The sequence below is a fragment of the Camelus ferus genome, chromosome 21 (assembly GCF_009834535.1).
Source record: "Camelus ferus isolate YT-003-E chromosome 21, BCGSAC_Cfer_1.0, whole genome shotgun sequence".
Lineage (NCBI taxonomy): Eukaryota > Metazoa > Chordata > Mammalia > Artiodactyla > Camelidae > Camelus > Camelus ferus.
In genome coordinates this window covers 7,408,155-7,432,335 of record NC_045716.1, presented here as the reverse complement: position 1 = coordinate 7,432,335, position 24,181 = coordinate 7,408,155, and the positions used below count along the sequence as shown (strand labels likewise).

Here is a 24,181-nt window from a genome sequence, read left to right as displayed (position 1 = left end):
ATGATACTATAATGATAGATATATGTCATTATATATTTCTCCAAACCTATAGATGTACAAAAACCCTATAGTAAACTATGAAATTTAGGTGATTATGATGTGACAGTATAGGTTCATGAACTATAACAAATGTACCCTCTGGTGAGGGATGTTGGTAATGGAGAAGGCTATGAACTTGTGAGGGCATTTTCAATTTTTCTGTGAACCTAAAACTGCTCTAAGAAACAAAATCCATTTTATATATACATATATGGAGAGAGAGAGAGAGAGACTTATTCTAAGAGAGTTACTACCAAAAGCAAAACAAATTTAATCATACGAAGTGCAAACTAAAGCCTTACCATCCATACCACCACCCACAAACACACACATACTGGTTCCTGTAATGGCAGGCTTGACTATAAGGCTTCATTCAGCCCCCCTACGAGAATTTTGTTTTTTGTTTTTTAGGTTGAGAAGAAAATATAAAACAAGCTAGACCAAAAAAAAAAAAAAATTGGACTACAGGGGGCATATTAAGACGGCTTATTCAAAAGCAACTGTAAATAGACATCAACACTGTTAATAGACTATGATAAGTTACAAATATATAATACGTAAAGCAACCCATAAAAACCAATGCAAAGAGAGGTACTCAAAAACATAAATAAGTCAAAATGAAACTCACCTCAAATAAGTGATATTACAAAGAAACAAAGACTCAGTAAGGATGCAGAAAGCCTCATTACACATTTAACAAACTTTACGCCACACCACGCAATTGCAGAAAACATTCTTTTTAAGAAAAAATATTTCAGAATTTAATTAACTACGAGGTGATAGTGCCAATACATTTTTTAAAAAACACTAAATATTTTCTGATAACAGTGTAATTGTAACAGACATCTATAACAAAAAGAACAAGAAAATCCCCACATCCAAGCAATAAGTTTATCTATAAATAACCCACATGTCTAGGAAAAACTATAATGAAAATTAGAAACTATTGTGAACTAAGGAATAACAACAAAATACCACACCAAAATTTAAGATGCACCTAAAGGAAAACTTACAGCCTCAAATGCCTAGATTAGAAAAAACAATCTGCCTAATAATACATATATCCAAGTTAACAAATTAGAAAAGAAACACAAAATAAAACCAAAGAAAGTAGAAGAATGGAAATTGGAACTATAAAGAGAATAATTAATAAAATGGAAAACAAAAATAAAGAACATAAACAAAGCTGAAAGTTGGTACCTAGATAAGACTCATAAAATTGATACATTCCTGGCAAGAACTGATCAAGAAAAAAAGAGAAAAGAAAAATGCACAGCACCAATAAGCAGATTCAAGAATGAAAGACATCACTAAAAAAATCTGAGGGCATTAAAAACTTAGTATTAAGATCAATCTTATACCAATAAATTTGAAAATTTAGATGAAATGGACAACTCCTGGAAAAAATATAGTATGTCAAAAGTGGTATCTAAAACAAAAATCTGAATACGCAGTAACTGAAATACTAGTTTCAACTTTCTGCAAACAACAGGTCCAGAAAACTTCTCCAGCAAAACCCTTAAACATTCAGCAAAGAAACAAACCTTCCTAGATTACACAAATTCTTCTAGAAAACAGAATAAGGGGGTACATTCCCCAAATTGTTTGAAAAAATTAACAATCTTTATAATGAAAGTGGACATGATCAGTGTAAAAAAAAAAAAAGATTACAGAACAGTCTCACTAATGAGCACAAATGCAATATTGAGGCAAGTAAGTAAAGCAAACAACCTTCCTGTTGGGATTTCTAGAATGAAGAACATTCTGTAATAAAACTAAGATACTCCTGGGCAAATCAGAAAGGTTTGCCGTCCTAGGTGCAAAGCTGGGTTAATGTTAAACCAATATAGTCACCCAGTTTAACATAATGGAAAAAAAAACAAAAACATATCATCTCAGATGCACAAAAACTTTGGAGAATACTCAAACCCCACTCATGATTTAAAAAAAAAAATCCTCTTAGGAAACTGAGAATAGAAACTTAGTTCCTTGATAAAACAATACCTACCAAAAACCTACAGAAAACATCATACCTAATGGTGACACGTCGAAAGCTTTCACTTTGAGATCAGCACCAAGACTAGGATGCCCCGCTATCACCACTTCTATTCATCATTGAACCGGATGTCCTAGCCAGCAGAGTAAGACAAGAAAAATAAATAAAAGATATAAGGATCACAAAGAAAGAAACTAAACTGCTATTATTTGCAGATGATGATGTGTACACAGAAAACATAAAATAATCTACAAATAAATTGTTAGAATTAATGAGTTTAACAAGATTGCTGTATACAAAAAAAAAAGTATGTGTAAAAACCAACCATATTTCTGTCAGCAACAAATAGAAAGAAACTGAAATTAAAGACACAGACATCATTTACAATAGCATAAAAATGACTGAAGACCTAAGAACAAATCTAAAATAAAGATGTATAAGAATAATAGCTTGAAAAATATCACAACTTTGAAGGACATTCTTAAGGACCGAAACATACAGAGAAATACCACGTTCAAGGGCTAGAATACTCAATATTGTAAAGATACAGTCTCCCAAATTGATCTAAAGAGTCAAAGTAATCCCAACAAAAATCACAGCCAGTGTACTATGGAAATGTATCAGCTGGTTCTAAAATGTATAGAGAAATACAAAGAGCCATGAATAGCTGAGACTTTACTAAACAAGAATTAAAGTTCTAGTATTTAATACAACATGGCACTGCCGAAAAGATAGACAAATAGACCAGTGGGAACAGAACAGAGCCTGAAACAAACCCACATATATACGAACACATGATGTATGACAGAGGTGGTTTTTCAAAGCTAGGAGGAAAGGATGGACTTTTTAAATTGCGTGCTTAGACAACTGGATATCCATACGAAAAATTCCCAAGTAGATTACAGATGTGAATGTGAAAGATTAAAGAATAATGCTTCAAGTAGATAATACGGCAAAATGCCTTCATACCCTCAGGTGGAGAATTCTTTACCTAACACAAAAGCTACTAATTACAACAGTAAAGAGTAATTAATTTGACTCTATTATAGTCAGAAACTTTTGCACATCAAATGACATCATTAAGACCATGAAAAAAGCAGCACAATTGGAGGGAGAAAACATCGGCTATAGGTAAGTAGGTAGATGATAGATATGTAGGTAAATAGAACAAAGAATTTTTATCTAGAATACATAAACAATAAACCATTAAGAAAATCAACTAAATAGAAAAGATGCAAAAAGTCTTAAACAAGTACTTCACATATACACAAAAATCCAAATGACCAATACATAGTACTAGGTGCTCAACCTTCCTGGTCATCAGGGAAATGTAAATTAAAACCACAAAGAGAGCAATACATATCCCAGGATTAGCTAAACAGGAAGAAGTCTATTGATACCAAGTATTGGCAAGAATACAGCGCAACAGGAACATTGACACAATGCCTGTAGGAAGAGTAACCAATACAACTGCTTAGGCATTATCTAGTATTATTTACTAAATCTGAAGATGTAACATCCTATGATTCATTAATTCTACTTCTACATACATAGAGATACATATACTAATATATACCTGTATACATGTATAAGATAGCATTCTTTGTAAATGGCCCAAACAAAAACAACTCTCAAGTCCATAGACAAAGATGGGATGATTCATTAAATAGAATACTATACAACAATAAAAAGGAATCAACTATAGCCATATACAACAATACAGATGAATCTTAACACTGAGCCAAAGACAAGAACAAAACATTACATAACGCAGAAGTACATTTATATCAGTTCAAAACAAGAGACATATAAATTATAAATACTTAGGCATCAAAACAATGAAGAAAAACAGGAAGGTGATTCCCATAAATATCAGAATATTGACTATCTAAAGGGCAAGAAGGCTATCATCTGAAAAGGGTAGGCGGGGAGCTTCAGTGGTCCGAGTAATACTCTATTGTTTAACCAGGATGCTGGTTACATGGATTGTCACTCTACTATAAATCTTTAAACTGTAACTTTGTTTTATGAAAAATATAATTTATTCAAATATTCAAAATAGAATTTTGAACAAAACCAAAAGGAAACCAGGACCCATCAAAACTGTCCTATTCACAGTGAATTCAACACAGGTACCACAAATGTCTAGAAGTACATTTTAAAATTAAATCAAATGAAATATAAGGCAATTGCTCAAATGCTGATACAAATTTGCACAGATGAGACTGGCTTTTACATGGAACCCACAGCCCTTTTGTTCAATCTGACCATCAAGAAAGAATAACATGTTCATTTAAATACATGTATTTATTAAGTGCTGTGGTAGGCACAATCTAAGACAGCCTCGAAAGATACCCTCCGCTTAGCACATCCTAGTGTAATTCCCTCTCTTTGTGTGGGCTGGACCCAATGATTTGCTTCTAATGGAGATGACAGCACACGTGTTTAGGTAAAACTTTCAAGATTAAGTTACAAAAAGCATGTAATAGCATCTTCAAAACCCTCTCCTGCTTTCTCACTTGCTTCCTATGAGGGGGAGTCAGCTGCCATGTAACAAGCTATCCTATGGAGAAGCTCATGTGGCAAGAATTTGGTAGCTCTTTCCAACAGCCAATGAGTGAGCTGGGAAGGGTTCCTAACCCAGTTAAATCTTAGAATAACTGCTGCCCTTTCTAACACCTGGATTGTAACTTGGTTAGAAGCCCTGAGCCAAGGCACTCAGTTACTCTGCACCAAGATTCCTGACCAGAGATAGTAATTGTTTGATGTTTTTAAGCCATTAAGTGTGAGGGTAACTTGTTACACAACAACAGGTAACTAATGCAAACGCCTACTATGTGCCTTGTGCATTCCCTTCTCTTAACACTCAAAAGAGTCAGTAGGGAAAAATAAATTTTAAAAATAAATAAATGTAGGATTCTAACAGCTCTAAAATACTAGCAAGTGTGACATTAGAACAAGTAAGTATGTTAAATCTGAAAAGCAGATTCAACTTCTTTGATTGGTATATATCAGTGCCTAAACTAAGACTCATCGTTAACTCCAGTTAAAAGTATGAAATCACAAAGTTAATTTTCTAAGTCTGAATATTAATCTTAGGAAAATAAATTCAAAACTAGTAGTTGGCCTCCTGCTCAATCTTGCTTGAGTAAGTTCAAGAAAAGACATACTACAGGAGATAAGACCTTTAACAACTAAATTCATTTTGAAGATTAAATCCACAAATACACTTTATAGTATATGCAAAAAAAAACCCACCGCTCACTTCATTCTGTCTGAACTAAATCATGAGGTATTAATCCATGATATTTTCTAACGTTTCCTACGATTACAAATCACTAGTGTGCCTGACTCCAATCATGGAGAAATTTATGAAATTTAATAATTAAGTTTTTAAGTCTGTTAACTTAGCTTCAAATTTTCAAAGTTTTAAAACTTTGTTAACCTAGCTCCTCAGAGTCCCTTGTGTAATTAAACCTGAAATACTCAAAATCACTCAATTATGGATATAATAAAAAAACAAGAAAACCAAAATGTTTAGTAACAGCATAATCACTGCACAAAAGAGGCACCAATATCCAGAAATACCTGGAACTAGTATGTTGCTTGGTTAAACTGCCTACTATAAGAAAATACGATCCAAGAGAAAAAAATCACTCACAAGGATCACATAAGATTCACTTAAACTCAAGCTGAAAACTTCTACAGCATAATTAACCCAGACATTTAACAACAAAAAATGTAGAAACACTGATAATAATGAGCTATGTGTCAAAGGCAATATCATAGGAGGAGCTATTGGAAGCCACCAGCCACCACACCAGGGAGAGGACAAATTAGTATGACAAGGAAGAGTTACTGTTGGCAAACAATTCTTCATTGATCACTCCCAATTCTGCACATCTTGTGATAGCTTTTGCTCCAAACTATCTTTTCAAGGATGTTCCTATAGTGAACACCCTGGCAAGACAGAAATAGTGACTTCCTCCAGGACAAAGGGCAGATTTGTTTTCTGTCAATAAAATAAAAATAGCATCTCCCTGAGGGCAAAGACTGAAAAGGTTTGCTAGCAGACCCTTTTAAAAGACTGGTTTTCTAAGCTCAAGGTTCCTTAGTTGTAACACACATCCACTGCACATGCAGAATCTACCTGGCCCATGTCTACACCGTCCCTGCAGGACTTACAAGTCATGAAGCTGATGCTACCAGATGTGCCATGAGTAATTAAGACTTTTATCTCCAGCCCAGGAGTCTCATGTCTTCCACCAGCAACTAGGAAACTGTAGCAGGCTAACTTGTCAGCTTGCTATTAGAGTAAAAATCTCAGCACCTGCACAGTTATTTTACAGTTATACACTGTATCTTTATTACCTGAGACAATTTCAAATCTAAATACGTTGCAAGCATGAACAGACACTAAAGAAGTGTGAAAAACCTCAGAGGCTAATAAAAACCTTGAATAATTTAGGTCATAATAACGATCAATGATTTCATTTAACCCCCAGATATCCTCATGTCTGGACTGTTCACTTAATTGATTCATTGTCAGGTAATTTCCTATGTACTAAATCTCACTCAATGAGTTCACAGTCTAAGGGAGAAATAACCATGTGAAACTACTGCAAAATAATTTCAAATTTTGTTTTAAAAGGGGAGAGGGTATGTATGCAATAAAACTTATCACTCTTCCAAAGAATTTACTATAGCAAAAACTGCTGAGTGTACATATTGAATGAATAATTTTATTTCCAAATATTATAAAATGTTCAGCTTTATTACTCAAAGTGTGATCCAAGGACCAAGAGCATCATCGTCTGGAGCTTGTTAGAAATGCAGATTATCAGGTTCTAGCACACACCCTCTCAGTCAGAACTTGGATTCTAAGAAGATCCTCAGGTTATTCTCATGCAAATTGAAGTTTAAGATAAAGTACCCACCAAAAAAATAAATAAAATTAAAAATCAAGAACAAATAAACCTTAAATTTATAATTAAGATTATTTTAATAGACATATTAAAACCACAATTGTTACCTCAGCAAAAGTTAAAGATAAGAAAAATACAATCATAAATCATGTAAAAGATATTTAGCTATCAGTACTTGCATAACACAGAAAAATCCAACCTGAACAAAGTAAGAAACAGTTAAAATAAGACATGAATAGTCAAAAAAGGAAAAGAATATCAAACTAAGATAATGTAAGGTTCTCGCAATGCACATTTTAAGTGCTCCATCAAAATAAGTTCTCATCTTTTTATTTTCAAAAATAATAAAGATGGCCTGGAACCTAATACATAATATATTTTTTGGAGTAAAAAACATCCCAATTAGATAACTGAAAGTAAAAATATAAGCAATTTGAGACAGTTAGAAATTTAAATATAAAACAGCTCTCAAAGTTAAGCATGCTACCAAGAACACAGGATTTTTGCCTTTAGTTTTCCCATGTTTTGTACAATTCTGAAATGACTGAGGAACCTTATAAATGTTAAATTCGGACATTCGGGTTATAAAATTACTAATAAAAAATTATCTTTTAGCTATCTCACATGACTTACACTTTCCAAGTTCTAAATAGGTAGCTATGTTTTACCCACCAGTATGCGTCTTTATCATAGGAAAAACTGTAACCGTTTCTACTTAAGATTTCATTATATAAATTTTCCTAAGTTTTCTTTTCAATGTGAAAGTTAGGCTGTTATTTGATCATTCTATTTTCTAATCTTTATAGCTTTGAGTTAAGTTATTATATTCAATCTTACAGAAAACTTTTTAGCATTATCTCTAAAAAGGGATTTTCGAAATATCAAGTTGTAAAAGTAAAAAAAGCTAAAATAATAAAGCTCTAAAAAAAAACTCCTGAAAACTCAAATGCTTTCAAATGTTTAAATAAAATTTTTAGCCTGGAATGCTTTTACAAAAATGGGGGAAAAAATGGGAATAGTCAACAATATTTAATGAAACATTATGTAAAATACACAAAATAATATACCTCTCTCTTATTTCTTCTTGCAACCTTGAGGAATTCCATAAGGATCTGTAGTTGGGCTGCATGTGATTCCTATAATAGAAAATTATAATTGTTCTTTTAAAAATATAACTATGAGTTCAAAGTTTTCTTTAACACCACAGTATAATCAGTATGAAGCAATTTTATTTATCCATTCAAGTTAGTTTCTTATTTTTATTTAATCAGTTTTCCATTTGTTAATCGGCATTTTTAAAAGCAAGCCATTTTCCCCAAAACTAACTTTAAAAAAACAGGTATTTTAAATTCATTCCTCACCTACCATGCTAAAAAACTATTTATGGAAAATGGCAATTCTGTTATGTGTCCTGGCTTTCTCTTCCCCAACCAAACTAATAAAACATAAAAAAAAAAAAAAAAACAGTGGAGTCAGCATAGTTTCTAGATGCTGAAATCACTTTCTCCATAAGTATTTCACATCCAGGGGAGTAAAAATTATAATAATTAGGAAGAAATTCATACTTTTCAGAAGTCAAATTTACTATTTCTGGCCATAGTCTACTCACACAGATGAGAGAATATATTTCTATGAAATATTTCAGTCAAAATCAAAAATTTTAAAACAAAATTTTAATATAATCAAGAGGAAGGAGGGGTAAATAACACACATTGATAACTGAAACAAAGATGTAATCGATAAATGATAATTATAAGCCTGACATCTTCTGAATATCAAAAAATAATTACAAATAGTAAAGTTACAAATAGATATATATTACTGTTAAAATTCACACAAAGAACCAAGGAATTCCAGCTAAGCCTGATAAATATATATAAAAATACCAAAAGTTAAAAATGAAATAACAATAAGGGATGGTTTATGAACAAATACAGTTCTAACTTTTTAATAAATACTTGAAAATAATTTTTTAAAAGTCCAATGGGGCACATCCAAAACAAATAAATAAGATTTATAAAACTTTCATTTACCTGGCTATTCAACAGAATTATCTGAGGCATCTGTTAAAAGACACTGGATTTTATCTGATTCTTTTCCTCTAGAAAAGATTCCAGGAAACTATATGTTTAACAAGTCCCCAGATGATAAGAATAAGCCAATCTAAATTTGAAGAATCACTAAGATATTCCATACACTACAAAAAAGCATGGCTACTTCACACCCACTCCCAGAGTCTATCCCATTTGGGGAGAGGGTGGGAATTCTTGCATTTTAAAGAGTAAGAGGCAAAATAGATAAATGAAATGTTTACGTCAAGACAAATAAGGACAAAGGAGGACAAATACGAACTGATAATCACATTAGGATATTCCAGTTAACAAACACAACTGAATTAATGTTTCACAAATGAATAAATTTGTAGAACAGGGTATCATAAGGATTTTAAAGTGTAATTTTTTCTTGCATTAAAAACCCAGTATTTACTGGACCTGAGACACATTCCTGAGAAGTTAGTTAAATTGTCATACAGAACAAACTCACAGAGGGAATCTGTGTCCCAACCACAATGATAAACTATCCCAAAATCCTCAGCATTTTTCTTGGGACTTTTGTTCTTTACACTGTTTATATCTGTCTATAGATTATTTGGCCAGAGAGCAAAAACCACATCTTTATATAAAAAGGACATACACGGTCAAGACTGTTAATAAATAACAGTTCATTTGCAAAGGAAGTGGACAAACTATCCTCAAAATACCAAGTTTGAACATTCCATTTCACTCTACCAGTAAGGACGTGTGAACAGGGTAAGAATGCAACTGATATGAGAAAGGAGGGAACCCTTCCCAAAGCCTCAAGGTCAAAGGAAAGTTGTGAACAACTAAGTATACTAGGAATTCAGCACATGCACATTCTTCTGCAATTTAATCTTCTTCAAATGAATAACTTCAAAAAAGAGGTAAATGGCAAATTTATGAAACTATAATTTCACATATAAATATGAAAGAAAATTATGTAAAGGAAATTATGGAGGAGTAAAAAGAGAATGCTTAAATATGGGAAGTGTGCAGCCAAATATGTCAAAATAAGATCTGGTCACATAATGTTTTTTGTTAGAGCAGTCTCAGAAGTTGAACATTAAAGTAATCTCCAAATCTCATTTAACCCACTACTAAAAATGGAAGTTCAAGAAGTTCATTCTCTAAACATTTCTTACAATTGTAAAGCTTCTGTAAAAACATACAATGATCATTCAGCCCAATTATCACACTTTCAGATAAGGAAACTGGAGTAAGAGAAAAAGTGAAAAGAAACTTATTTAGAAAAAAAGAAAAAACATAGAATCTTATACTCCACTCTCAGTGCTCTTTGCAATATAGCAAGTTTTGTCACATTTGTCCCATCTAGTTCATAGTCAACTGTCTCAAAAGAGAGCATATCTGGGGAACTGCCAAGACGGAGGAATAGAAGGATGCATAGCTCATCCTCTCCCATGAATACACGAACAATTATACCTACAGACTAAACAATTCACACAGAACACCTACTGAACTTTGACAGAGTATCTCTTCAGAAATACAAGAAGATTCCACACAAAAACAGGTAGGAGGGAAAAAAATAAAAAGGAAATCGGTGCAGAACCTGTCCCACGGGGAGGGAGCAGCAAAGGAGGAAAAGCACCCTCACAATGGGAGGCCCCTCTCTACAGCAAAGAGTCAGCAGGGACAGAGGGGGAACTTCCAAGGGCTGGAGGAGAAAGCAGACAGAACCGGGAGAAAGCAGCACAGAGGGTAACTGCAATCCCGAGCCCAAGACGCAAGCTGGCAAGGGCAGGCCAGGCCTGGCTGCTGGACTCCGGCTCCCGCGGATGAACCTCGGGGGAGTCCTGGCGCTAACTGCACAGAGCAAGCGTCAGGGGCTGGAGCGTGGTGCGGGCTGTGGCTGGCAGTGTGCAGAACAGAACACCCTAGCAGACCCATAAAAAAGCACCACTGCTGGGCACATGGCAGGGAGGGGCGCAATGCAGCCAGGCCGCAGCCGCCACCTCTGAGAGTCCAGGCTCACTACTTGGCACAACTGTTGGCGTGCGTTATCGCAAGAAGAGGGGTAGGGTTCAGACACAGGAATCTTCTCAGCTTGGGACACAATCCCTGTTGCACAGCTCCTGGGTAGAGGCAGGGCTGAACCTGAAACCATCCCCATGGGTCCCTCAAAGTCACAAAAGGGACTGAGATTGGATGCTAGCCCCAGTAGCAGCGGCGGATTTTCTCCGCTGGTGTCCCTGTGGACCAAGCCTCTATGAGGAACAACCAGCAATCTGGCACGTGGTGGGGGTGGACTCGGCATTAACACAGGCCTGTGTACCTTGTGCGAGCACAGGGCTGGCGGCTGCGCTAACCCTGTGGCTCACTGTGAACCCAGGTGTGTGACTCCACACTGACCGCAGTGGGTCCTAGCACCAGGCGTCAGCAGATCTGCTCTGCTGGCACAGTGGGAGCAGAACCAGGGGGACACCGGAGCAGGTGGCCAACATTCCTGTGGCTGAGTTGGAGACAAGGGCAGCATCAACAAAGTGTACTTTGTAAGGCCACATGACAAGTGAGACAACAGCACAGAGGGCACTTCACCATGGACATCTCCTACAGAGGAATACTCAGCAGCTCCGCTTCCAGCTGAAGCACCTCAATCCCACCTACCACACACCACAGCTCAGAAATGGGTCAGGAAACCTCTATTCCAACAACAGGGCTGCAGACCCAGCTGTCAGGGCTGTGACAACAACAGAACAAGAAGGAGGTCCTGCTCAACAACCAGCACAGGCTCTGATCACACCAACCACACCCCTAGTCAAAGGCGGAACAGCCAACACACACGGAAGACGTGGCAACCATCCATACTAAAAACAGACCTCGTAACAAAAATTATTATTATTATTATTACTATTATTATTATTATTATTAATAAAATGAAAAAGGAAAAAAAGAATTCAGAAGCACTTAAACGTCCATCAGTAGGGGAATAGATTTGTTCATGCAACGAATTACTGTAGAGAAGTTAAAATAAACTAGATCTATATTCATCAGCAGGAACTTCGAAAAGTAAACAAAAAGGCATTATCTCAAAAGGATAACTATAGTATAAAACTCCTTATAAAAACTTCTAAATTATAAGACAACACTTTTTATATGGTTGTAAATACAAGTGTATGTAAAAAAGGCACATACACACTTGAGAAGGATCCTTGCCAACTTCATACGGTGCTTACTCTGGGAGAATGGAACGAGACAAAAGGGCTTTAAGTATAAAAAATATTTAATAATGATGATGGCCATTCTGGCTGGTGTGAGGTGATATCTCATTGTAGTCTTGATCTGCATTTCTCTGACAATTAGCAATGCTAAGCATTTTTTCATGCGCCTATTGGCCACTAGTTTGGTGCAGCCGCTATGGAAAACAGTATGGAGATTTCTTAAAAAACTGAAAATAGACTTACCATGTGATCCAGCAATCTCACTCCTGGGCATATATCCAGAAAAAAATAAAATTCAAAAAGACACACGCACCCCAATGTTCACAGCAGCACTATTTACCATAGCCAAGACATGGAAACAACCCAAATGTCCATCGACAGATGACTGCATAAAGATGTGGTACATATATACAATGGAACACTACTCAGCCATAAAAAAGAATAAAATAATGCCATTTGCAGCAATATGGATGGACCTGAAGATTGTCATTCTAAGTGAAGTGGGCCAGAAAGAGAAAGAAAAATGCCATATGACATCATTTACATGAAGAATCTAAAAAATAATAATAATAAAAAGGACACAAATGAACTAATTATTTTGATTTCTTGAATATGTGTAAGCACATTTGAATGTCCTTTATGCCTGGATAACCACATGCTGTTGATTCTTATTTTGTAGTTGGCTTTATTCCTTTGATAACTATGTAAGTTTAGCAAGCTAAAGCTCTAATCTGTTCTTAGAAACAATAATTAGTACACATATGTAAACTAAAAAATGTGCAATCTACTGTATGTATGTATTTACATGCAATATAATATGTATGTGCAGTCAAACTGTAGTAATTCTATCTAATAAAACTGAAAAACGAGAAAAAAATTTAATTCTCAAAAGGCAGATCTAAGACAAATGTAACAAAGTGTTACTATTCATTAAAAGTGAAAGGATTAGTCATGAGTCTCATTATTTTCTGTTCTTTTCTGTATGTTGGAAATATTCATTAAGTTAAATAATAATGCAAAGTATAATAGGAAAATAATAATGGGAAAATGCTATAATACTAACGATAGGAACTTTGCTTCTGAACTAGTCCCCTCTTCAAAAACTAATAGAAAAAATCTGCAGCCCAAAATTAAGATACCTGTATGTCTTCAATTCTAAGACAAAAAGGCAAAGATTAAAGGGGAATGAGATTAACAGCTCTCACATTCCAAGTGTACACTTATCTATTTTCAGTACAGTATGCCCCCAAACACCTCTTAAGTGTACCTGTAGTGCAACAGTCCAGAAAGTCTCTCTTTTACCACCACTAGGGGGAAAAAAGTCTAGTATTCTCTTAAGGTAGAAAAGGGAGACTCATTTGCTGTGAGTTGTACAGGGAAAGATCAGAGATTTCAACTGCTTCCTGTTTTCAGCCTTTACTACATGAGGTACCTTATGCTCCCAATTCCAAGGCCTTTGTTCCACAATATATATAGAGTTGGTTCTTAGCTATTGCCCACTGCTGGCTCAGTATTCAGCTTTCTCAGATCTCCTAATCTATTACTTTTCATCCATCTGCTCTATAGCTTAAAGAATACTGCTGCCATTGTCACCTCTCCCATTCTTTTGCCTTTTTAAAGTCCTTTACTCTTATTTTCAAAGTGTTAAGGGAGGAAGGTAACTGTGTATGTTCAGTCTATCATAGAGAAGTTTCTTTATATCATTTATCACTGTGAAAATATTTACTTAATTTATTTAACCTCCTCACCTATGCTACCCTATACCCACCCCCCACACACAGCAGAATCCTGTCTTTCCCACTGCGCTTAACACAACATCTAGCACACAGTGGATGCTAATAGAAAAACTATGTTTAAAACCATAGGAGAGTTGGCAGCAATTTTGGGGATATAACGTCTAAAAGTAACAAAGTAAAAACTAAACAAGTGTGACTATATCAAATTTAAAAGCTTCTGTGTAACAAAAGAAACCATCAACAAAATGTAAAGCAACCAACAGAATGGGAGAAAATATCTGCAGATCAAATCACACATCTGATGCTAATATTCAAAATACTATATATAAAGAATTCATATAATCCAATGGCAAAAAACCCCAAATACTCCAATTAAAAAATGGGCAAAGGACATGAATAGACATCTTTCCAATGAAGATATTCAAATAGTCAACAGGTACATGGAAAGGTGTTCAGCATCACAAATCATTGGGGAAGTGCAGATCAAACTACAATGAGTTATCGCCTCACACTTGCTAGGATGGTTATCATCAGAGAGAAAAGATGACAAATGCTGGTGAGGATGTGGAGAAAAGGGAACCCTTATGCACTTTTGGTGGGAATGTAAATTGGTACAGCCACCATAAAAATCATAATGAAGGTTCCTCAAAAAATTAATATAAAACTACCATATGAGTCAACGATCCCACTTTGGGGTATAAATCCAAAGGAAACTAAATCACCATGCTGCAGAGCTATCTGCACCCTCATGTTTAACGCAGCACTATTTACAATTGCCAAGACATGCTAACACCCTAAGTGCCCATCAATGAATAAACGGATCCAAATGTTGTATATTTATAATGGAACACTATTCAGCCATAAAAAATAAGGAAATCCTGCCATTTGCAACAACATGAATAGACCTTGAAATCAAGCATTATGCTAAATGAAATAAGTCAGAAAGAGAGACAAGTACTGTACGACCTCACTTACATGTGGAATCTTAAAAGAAAAAAAAGCCAAAAAAACAAAACACCAAGTTCACAGAAAAAGATCAAATTTGTGGTTACCAGAAGAAGGGGATGGGGGAAGTGAATGCAGGTGGTCAAAAGCTACAAACTTCATTACAAGATAAGTACTGAGGACGTAATATACAACATGATGACTACTGTTAACTCTACTGGATGGTGTTATTTGAAAGTTGCTAAGAGAGTAAATCCTCAAAGTTCTCATCACAGGGAAAAAAATTTTTTCTTTTTTTTCCTCTTTTTTCCCTTGTATCTACATGGGATGATGGGTGTAATCTAAATCTATTGTGGTAATCATTTCACGATATATGTATCAAATCATTATGCTGTACACCTTAAACTTATACAGTGCTGTATGTCAATTATCTCAATAAAACTGAAAGAACAATAAAGACAAAGCCCCTCCCCCCCAAAAAAAAACACAGGAGAAATTCCTACCAACTCTGCCCCCGAAAAAGACACAGCATGGGAGACTCGTGTTGGTCAGTTCAACCGCACCTCCTCCTTTTCCCTACTAAGACTCCCATTCTATTAGCTGGTATCCAGATCCAAGCTATGTTAATCAGAATCTATCCACAGAATTTTTCAAAATCAAGTTGGAAAGCTCCTTTTCTGCTTTTATCAAAAAACACAAATATAAATTAGGAAGTACAGGTGTCCACATTATCCACCATGTAATAAAAATCTAAGAAAAGAAAGTCAGACCTGCCTCAAAGAAACCGTCACGACAAGTACAAAAGAAAACCTCCCGACAACACTCAAGTGCCTGAATTCCCTCCATCTAGTCTAGTCCTTAGAGAAGTCATGGTCCCAATCTTCCCAACATTTGGTTGTGAAGCTCTTTGTTTTATGTGTGCAACCTACCCACTCCCTTATTCTGTGAATTTATACCCGCTTTTTGTTTAAGCTAGGTCAGGGTGGGTATTTGCTTACCCTAAGGTGTACGTCACTTATAATGGAGCCTATTCAATTCCCAGCTAATACGTGCAAATTCACATTTTACATTTTTTACATTTATTTGCCAGAACGTAATTTTACATTTATTTAGATTGCATTACATGAAACAGGATAACGGCTCCAGTTCCCATCTTTCTAAATGCCCTTAGTTAAGCCACAGACTGCTGCTGCTGCCAATGGACACCTGCTGGAAGGATTTTATGCAGATAAAAATAATCTCTATTTTCTCCTCCAAATCCCGTACGTGAAGAGGGGAAGAAACAGCAAAGAAGATATTCTTTGGAAGAAAAATGACCAATATAATTGTTCCCTATTAAAATGAAACTGTACTTTCTCATGATCTTAACATTCAACTTTTGTTAATACAAACTGGCCATTGCAAGTAAGTTGTATTGTTAAGAAATTTGTTCTTTCTTTGAATTGAAAAAGGGGAATCTGTTACAAGTGATATCCTGCAGATGTTTCTTGCTAAATAAATCTGGATGGACTGAATGACACCGCCCTACTATTTTTTAAACATTGCTAGATCTTTTCCAATGCAACTGAAAAAGCACCATTTAAAACAATTTTTTAAAGTTCAGCTGCCACTTACTGCTTCCAGTTGTTTCTTCTTCTGCACTAGTAACTCCAACATAAGGTTGACGTTCGCCAAATCAAGGTTATCTTGGTCGGTTCCCAACAAATCCTGAAATACTTGCCACCTGTGGCCATTCTAAGAAAAAAAGATACACAACTTCCTAAGAAGATTGTTTTAGAGTTCGCTACTTCCTAACATGTTTATTATATAACATATCAAAAATAAACTACAATGTTCCAACCTACTTCTTCCCAGCTAGTGGCTCCCCAGCGCCTTCTAATTATAATTTAAACACTATTTCTCCCTTAAATGAATTTAAATAACAGATATGAAAGACATTTTCAAGATAAATGTTAAGTCAGCATCTCTAAAGGTGTAATCCCCTTCAAAATAAATGCCTGGATTTTAACTACTTGTCTAGCCATATTTTCAACTTTGTATTTGGTAAGGTATTAATTTAAGCTCACTTGCCTCAATAATTTGGGGCTAATCCTCTTAAACTGAGAATCTTTCAACATTTTTTTTTTGCAAAGTACCACCCACAGTATCACCCTGCCATATAATTCTTCAAATGCTACATATTACAAGCCAATTCTGACTCAATGTAATCCCACCAAACCTTTCAAAAGATGAAAGTAAATTTCAGAAAATGCAGGTGAGAAAGTTCATTAAATAGAAGAATATCCTTAAAAAAATCAATAATATGCTAAGCTTTGACACCTAATTAATATTAAACTAATAAAAACAGTAAGTTGAACTTTATTAAAAATAGTAATAAGAGTTGAAACATACGGTGCTACTCACTGAGTGGTCCAATTTGAATCTCTTTTCCTCAAACCTTTGCTTCTGTTTGAGAATGAGTTCATTCACTGAAAAGAGAAACAAAGCAAAAAGCACACATAATCTGTGTTTTTATTAAATGTGTCATCTAATTATTCTGTTTAAATGGATCCTATTTAATTTTAAAAAGTCTCAAATTTCAAAAGATGCTAAACAGAAAATGCTAGGTTTCTATTTCAAATTAGAAACAGTTTTGCCACAGCTACTCCTACTACAACTACTACTATCATTACCACTACAGAAGGAGCATTCTTCAGAATATGTACTTTCTCTTAACACATCTCAGTGATGGCACTCTTCGCACTTAGAGAGAGACAGCTCTTCACTGTATGAGACTGTCCCATGCTCTGCATGGTAGCTGGCTGATCCTATGAGGTAGGCACTGAAGATTTTTACTTCTTTTCGTTTGTGACTTTTCTATAAACATCATGGCAAACCATCATAATCTTTTTTTAAAAACAAGAACCTGATTTTTTTTTCCCCAGTGCCACATGCTTTCAGAGTCTCGATCCCTCCCCAGCCCCGAGGTATGGTGCTTGACTAACCTAAGCCAGTCTAGCCATACACCCTGCTAACGTTAACTACGTGACCTAACTTTTACAAATGAGGGGTATGCTGCCTTTCAGAAAGAGAAAGACAGGAGAAAACTAAGTTCTTTCTCTGCCTTTGTTAAGGGGTGATATCTGGTCCTGCTTAGTGCCACCATGCAATCTTGGGACCAGCCAAAAAACGAACACAGAGGCTGGGGATGGAGGAACAGAAAGCAGATGGAAAGAACTTGATAATATCACTGAACTGCCAAATTAACTAATTCTAGAAATTCTTTTTGTGTGAATCAAGACATTCTCCTTAATGTTTAAGCCACTTTAATTCGATTTTTCTGTCTATAACACACAACTGATAAAAAAATAAAACTGATAAAGAAAAGGGCAACTAGCACTAAGCTAGTCTAATTTACTTGCCTTTAATTTAATTTACAGAAATTATCCTATGGGTTATTATCTGCATTTTAGAGATGAGGAAATTTTAGAAAGAGCATAAGGAACTTACTCATAATGATGTAATACAAGACAGAGCTAGGATACAAACCCAACTATCTAATACTTTCCACTATACCACAGTCCAACTACAAATATTTTTGAACAAATCAGAGCAGTACAAGGGCCACACTAGGAATCCAAGCTTGAAAGATAAGACTCAATCTAAGTAAGACTCAATCCAAGATTCAAGCAACTCAGAGTAAGAAGACAAATATATATGATGTAATAGTTATAATATGGTAATTAATATTACCATTGAAACTGATTTTAAAAGAACATAGGACAAGGAGCACTCAAAATGTTAATAAGAAGCCTTTACATAGAAGGTGACATTAAAACTGGGCCACAACAGGTACACAGAGATTCACTAAGCAGGAAGAGAAGCAGAAAAGAATTCAGATAAGGGTGTGTGTGTGGAGCAGGTAAACTCATAAAACAGCAGGAGATAAGATGATTTAAAATCAACATGGCTGAAACACAGGGTCAGAGTGATTCTGCTAATGATTAATAGGGGCTAAAAACTGACACTGGATTTGTAGACAGATCAGAGCCTGATTCTGAAGAGCCCATTCTCTCACAAGAAGTTAATATTGTAATACAGGGAAGATAAAGGAGAGAACCCGAAATACTGTAGTGGGAATAAAGAGGAGTACGTGAGCAAGAGCTTAATGTTTCAGCTACAGGATTAGCCATCTGAATAAAAACTGTAACTTCAGTAACTGTGATACTTAAATATATATACCACATTGCATTTTACCAAGAAACCTCATACACCACTGAACAGGAATATTCTACATCCATAACTGTAATTCTTTGGATTCTTATAAGAGCCATAGTACTAAGAACAATGGATTTCCACTGCTAAAGCTTTCATTCTAGCCACCATCTTTTTAGAGGCAGGGTAGTATAGTAAAAGCACGTACTCAAGCCAGACTGCTTAGGACCAAATCCCAGTTATACGCTACTTACCGGCTGTGTAACACTACACAAGTTACTTGACTTCCCTGTGCCTTAGTTTCCTTACATGAGGAATGAGGATGACAACAGTACCTATGTCACAGGACTGAGCATTAAAGCACCTGGGACAGTGCCCAGCAGTAGTAAAGACACTGTATGCATTGGCTACTTTTTTAAAAATGGGTTTTAAACTTTGCATGCATGTTATCTTTACATTAAAGAGTAAGAGGGTCATTCATTAGGGTGATAAGAACATTCAACATACAAATTTTATACACAGACAAAGAAAGCTAGAAAAGAGACTGCTGGAATGGGTGGGGCAGCTGGAGAGATCCTGTACCACGGAAGGAGAGGGAGAGCTAGAAAGCAAGCCCCTGGCAGGAGTGGAGGGGACACACCCCCTCACCCTGCATGAGCCTTCCCAGAACAGGAGAGAAGGGGGGGGTGGCGGGGAAAGGGGCAGAAGGAGGGGCTGTAGTGTAGTGCTTAGGGCAGGAAAGGAAAAATCAAAATATGTCTTGACAAAAAGTGCGTCATAAACCTAAAGATCAGGAAACCAAATCCTTTTTGAATGTTTGCCTTTCAATTCTCTGCTTTCATTAAAATTGAAGAAAGGACTGGACTTATTAACTAATAGGACATTAAAACATTTTCTTAACTATAAATTAGTAAGTGCTTTTTTTTAAGCACACAATTCAGGAGGTCAAAACACTGAATGACATTACTGTAACAAAGTTCCTTCAATTTCCATCAATTTATTTATGTAAGCAAAGTTTCTCATGACTTGTACTTAAAAAAAAGTAAAAATCATAAACTTACACAATGTTTTATGTCAATTATATCTCAATTTTTTAAAACTGTGATGATCCTAAATAAATAAATAAAAAGAATACAAATAAAACAGAATGCTTGTCTTAGTATCATCAATGGCACTGGAACTAATTGAGAAAGGCATCATCAAACATTAAGCAGCCCATTTTTAATAAATTTTTATGCCTAATACTTTATAAAACTTTTAGACAACTACATGTCTAAAATTGCAATAACAAAAAATACTTAAGATTTTTTAATATTTAATAGAAAATATGTTCAAAAGAAACTTCAAAGTCTCTAATTTCTATTTTCTGTTACATAAAAGTATTACATGTAAATCTATAAGAATTTCAAGCATGAAAATACATAAGGATAAAATTATGTGGGCAATATGCAATTTAGGTAGAAGTTCAAAGAGATCTGGAATGAACGAAATTTTTCATTGTTAATAAAAAGTGTTTATTTTCAAATCAATGGTAAGTAACAAATCACTATGCCATTTAGATTTGACTGGGTGCATTTTAAAAGAGGTAAGTTTATTTTTAAATAACCATATTTACAATACTCCTAAAAATCACATCCTTTACAACCATGTAAGCTTATAAATAAAAATTGTGGATGCTAACTTAAAATGTGTCATCAATCTGGGAGGGTGTACATCATTTTTCAGAGTTTTTGTATGCATTACCCAAGCAAAAAGGTTTGAAGACCCCTGCAAGAGAAAATGTGTGGCCCAGACCTCTACCCGTGACTCAGGTAAATACAAAGCATTAAAAATGAAGAGTCCTAACCTATCAATAAAAAAGATGCCAGGATAGCTAGAACACTCCAGGATCATACAACACATACTTATTTTACCATGCTCAAGGGGAAATATGAAATGACTTTTAAAAGGCTCAAGGTTTTATCAGTCCAACCAAGAAGAATTGCAAGCACTATACAAATCATGTAATCTCAAGCCAATGCAATGGAGAGGAATAATTTAGTTTTTTCAGTATGGAAAAAAACAAGTGGTACTGCACTTTCAGAAACAGAGGTCAGTGGCATCCTGAGTGCACAGAACCTAAGGATCTGAACTTCACTGCACAAAGGTAAAGACTGGAAAGGGTGATGGGCAGTAAAAGAGAAATAGACGTATCAGGATGAAATGTTATTTCTGTGGATGACATAATCACACGTGAAGTTGCACTGTAATTAAAAGACTTCAAATAGGGCATAAAATACACTCCAATTACCCCAAATCAAAACTTTTTATCCATATAAAAAGAAGGTTAAAAACTAGATCATTCCCAAGATAATTTCTAGCTTAGAAAATCAGTAATTATAACTTCACTATTCACTGAATATATACATTTGAGAACATAAAAAGTATGAAATTATTTCACATCTTTAGTACGGTATCCTAATGTGGAAGGAATACTGCATTCTCCCACTCTCTCTCTCTCTCACTATTTAGAAATTCACAAAGCAGAATTTCTAACTTGTGGACTTATTAAAGAATATAGCCTGAAAAATTTGGTAAATACCAAAACCTTCAGACCATTATATTCCTTTCTGTGTTTACCATTCAAGAAGTAATTTTCTCAAGTTATGACAACTCACAGAAAAGTGATTCTAGAACCCACACAGCAGCATCAATTCATGTTTGTGAGTTCAGGGAGAAAGGATTCTGCTTTGCAGGACTTTGGTTTCCCTCTTATATAACCTAGCTCATGTCCAGTCCTACAGAGTATCAGACCCCTCAGTATTGCTTCTTTTCCTAAGTCTGTTCTTCTAGTTTGCCATAGATTTTATCAACCTAGAAGAACTTGGTATTCCAACAGAAAATCTTCAAAATATTTCCTTCAGGGTTCCTTTCTGCTATGCAATCATCCAGTGATTTTCCTTCATGAAAAAACAATGGATTGTAGTGAAGAATGGAAGAGAAAAAAAGGATCATAGCCAATGTACTCTTAGAGCAGAGATAAAAAGGAAAGCCATAGCTGGAATGGTTCAAATTGGTAATTTATTATAAACCACCATTAGAGCGAAACAAACTGCAACCGAAGCACTGGCAGGTCAGAATCTAATATGCAAGGAGACATCATATCCTTAACTCTTGAGTATGTTACCCTTTAGAACGAAGAATTAGCCTTTTTGATATATACCCAATAGTGCCCTACTTCATGCCTACCCATACCTGATAATTAATCTTTGGGAAATTAAACTTCATTCCACACTATCTTAGGCTTTTCAACATGTAGAATTTTTGGATTTTTCACAGTTGGTCTCTCGCAACATATTATTCCCAATCACTTACTATTTATCTAAAGGGTTCCATATTTGTGTCTCTTTTCTCCAGTTACCATTCCTTTCTCAAAAGTTCCATATTCATGTCTTTCTTTCCCCAGTTTTACTTTGCAGTTGCCTCCCTAGTTCACAGACTCTCTTCCCCTATCCAAGAATCCTCACACCCACATTTTTCCCCCTTCCCCCTCTTCATTAACCTTTTCCTCCATGTTTCTCACTTCTGCTCCAGAAGCAGAAAGAATAGGAATGCACAATATGATAAAAAGAGACCAGTATCTGGACCTCTGGTATTCTTCAGCCTCACATTCTGTCCAGCCATGACCGAGAATCTAAGAGTCGAGTCAATTTTTCTTGGTGAAATTTAAATATATGATATGGCACATATGGTACAGAAGCTATGTCACAACCCAGGGGAGACTGGGGAAAGCACCATGGTGAGAAGAGACAGACACACTTACCTCTAAGCCATGTCTTCTGAATAAATTAGTCAGCACATACTTTTGGGAACCAAATATTGTAAAAAATTAAAAATCATTCCAAAGACTCACCCAAGAAATTAGGATACAGATGGTCAATATTATCCACAACATAGTTACACTTGGGACATCTATTATTATCCTCCAAACTCTGATGAATACACTTGTAGCTATTAGCAGAGGGAAAAAAATAAAACAGGCTTGATTAAGTCAGGATAAATTAATAAACTGGTCACAAAATAATGCCTATTAGTTTTCTATTCCTCGTTTTCAATATAAGTAATCTAGCAGTGACTTACTTCAGCTTATACTTTTACATCATAAAGATACATAGGTAATCATAAATTAGAAGCATGGGATGAACAGATACACACCACGATATGTAAAATCGATAAACAACAAGGATTTACTGGGTAGAACAGGGAACTATATTCAGTATCTTGTAATAACCTATAATGGAAAAGAATCTGAAAGAGAATCTGAAAAAAGTAATCAATTATACTTATATGTATAAAAAAAAAAATATATATACACACACACACACACACACACACACACATAATTATAATTTAATCACTTTGCCATACACGTGAAACTAAAACAATATTGTAAATCAACTACAGTTCAATTAAAAAAAATGGAGATGATATACAGGGTATTTTTTTTAGGTAATAGTACACAAAAGTTATTTAAAAATAAACTCAAATAACAAGTCTACCAGATATAAAATTTTAAAAGATGTACTATCGTTTAAGTTTGTACAATTTAAATATTAATAACGACACCAAGAAAAACAAATGCTTATGATTTAGTTAAGCAGACTATCCATGTTCTTGGAGTGCTGATGTCCTTAATATAAAAAGAACTCATTCAAATAAAAAAAGAAAATAAGAGAAGAACAGAAAATCAACAAGACAAAAATTAGTCAATAAGCACGAGAAAATTATCACTTTCATTAGCATGAAAAACTGATTTAAAATTATATACTACTTTTTACCAATTAGAATGAAAAAATACAGAAAAACTATCAGAGTTAAGGAGGACTTGTAGATATGAATAATCTCATATCCTGTTGTAGGAAATGTAACTGCCACAACTTTTCTTGAAGGCAAGTTGTACAGAAAAACCTTACAGGTTGTGTATCCCCTTTGATGTAGGAATTTTACTTCTAGGAATTTATCCTAAGGAGATAAGCAGAGATATGTATATAGAAAGGTGTTCAATTCAAGGTTACATGTAAATAGCAAAATAAATTAGAAGCAATCAAAACAC

General features: G+C 35.0%; 1 protein-coding gene across 3 annotated transcripts in view; it reads right to left on the bottom strand.

The window, feature by feature from the left end:
- Positions 1-24,181, bottom strand: part of COP1 (COP1 E3 ubiquitin ligase) — a 166,731-nt gene that overhangs the window by 126,392 nt on the left and 16,158 nt on the right. The window contains exons 3-6 of one of the 3 annotated variants that reach the window (XM_032463682.1): positions 22,982-23,079; positions 17,299-17,363; positions 16,510-16,629; positions 8,028-8,096 (exon numbers count right to left, since the gene is read on the bottom strand). In XM_032463682.1, the coding sequence (XP_032319573.1) occupies positions 8,028-8,096; positions 16,510-16,629; positions 17,299-17,363; positions 22,982-23,079 (352 nt within the window). Of the gene's footprint in view, positions 1-8,027; positions 8,097-16,509; positions 16,630-17,286; positions 17,364-22,981; positions 23,080-24,181 lie in introns of all 3 variants that reach the window. The other 2 variants (XM_032463681.1, XM_014561409.2) reach the window with 2 other exon arrangements.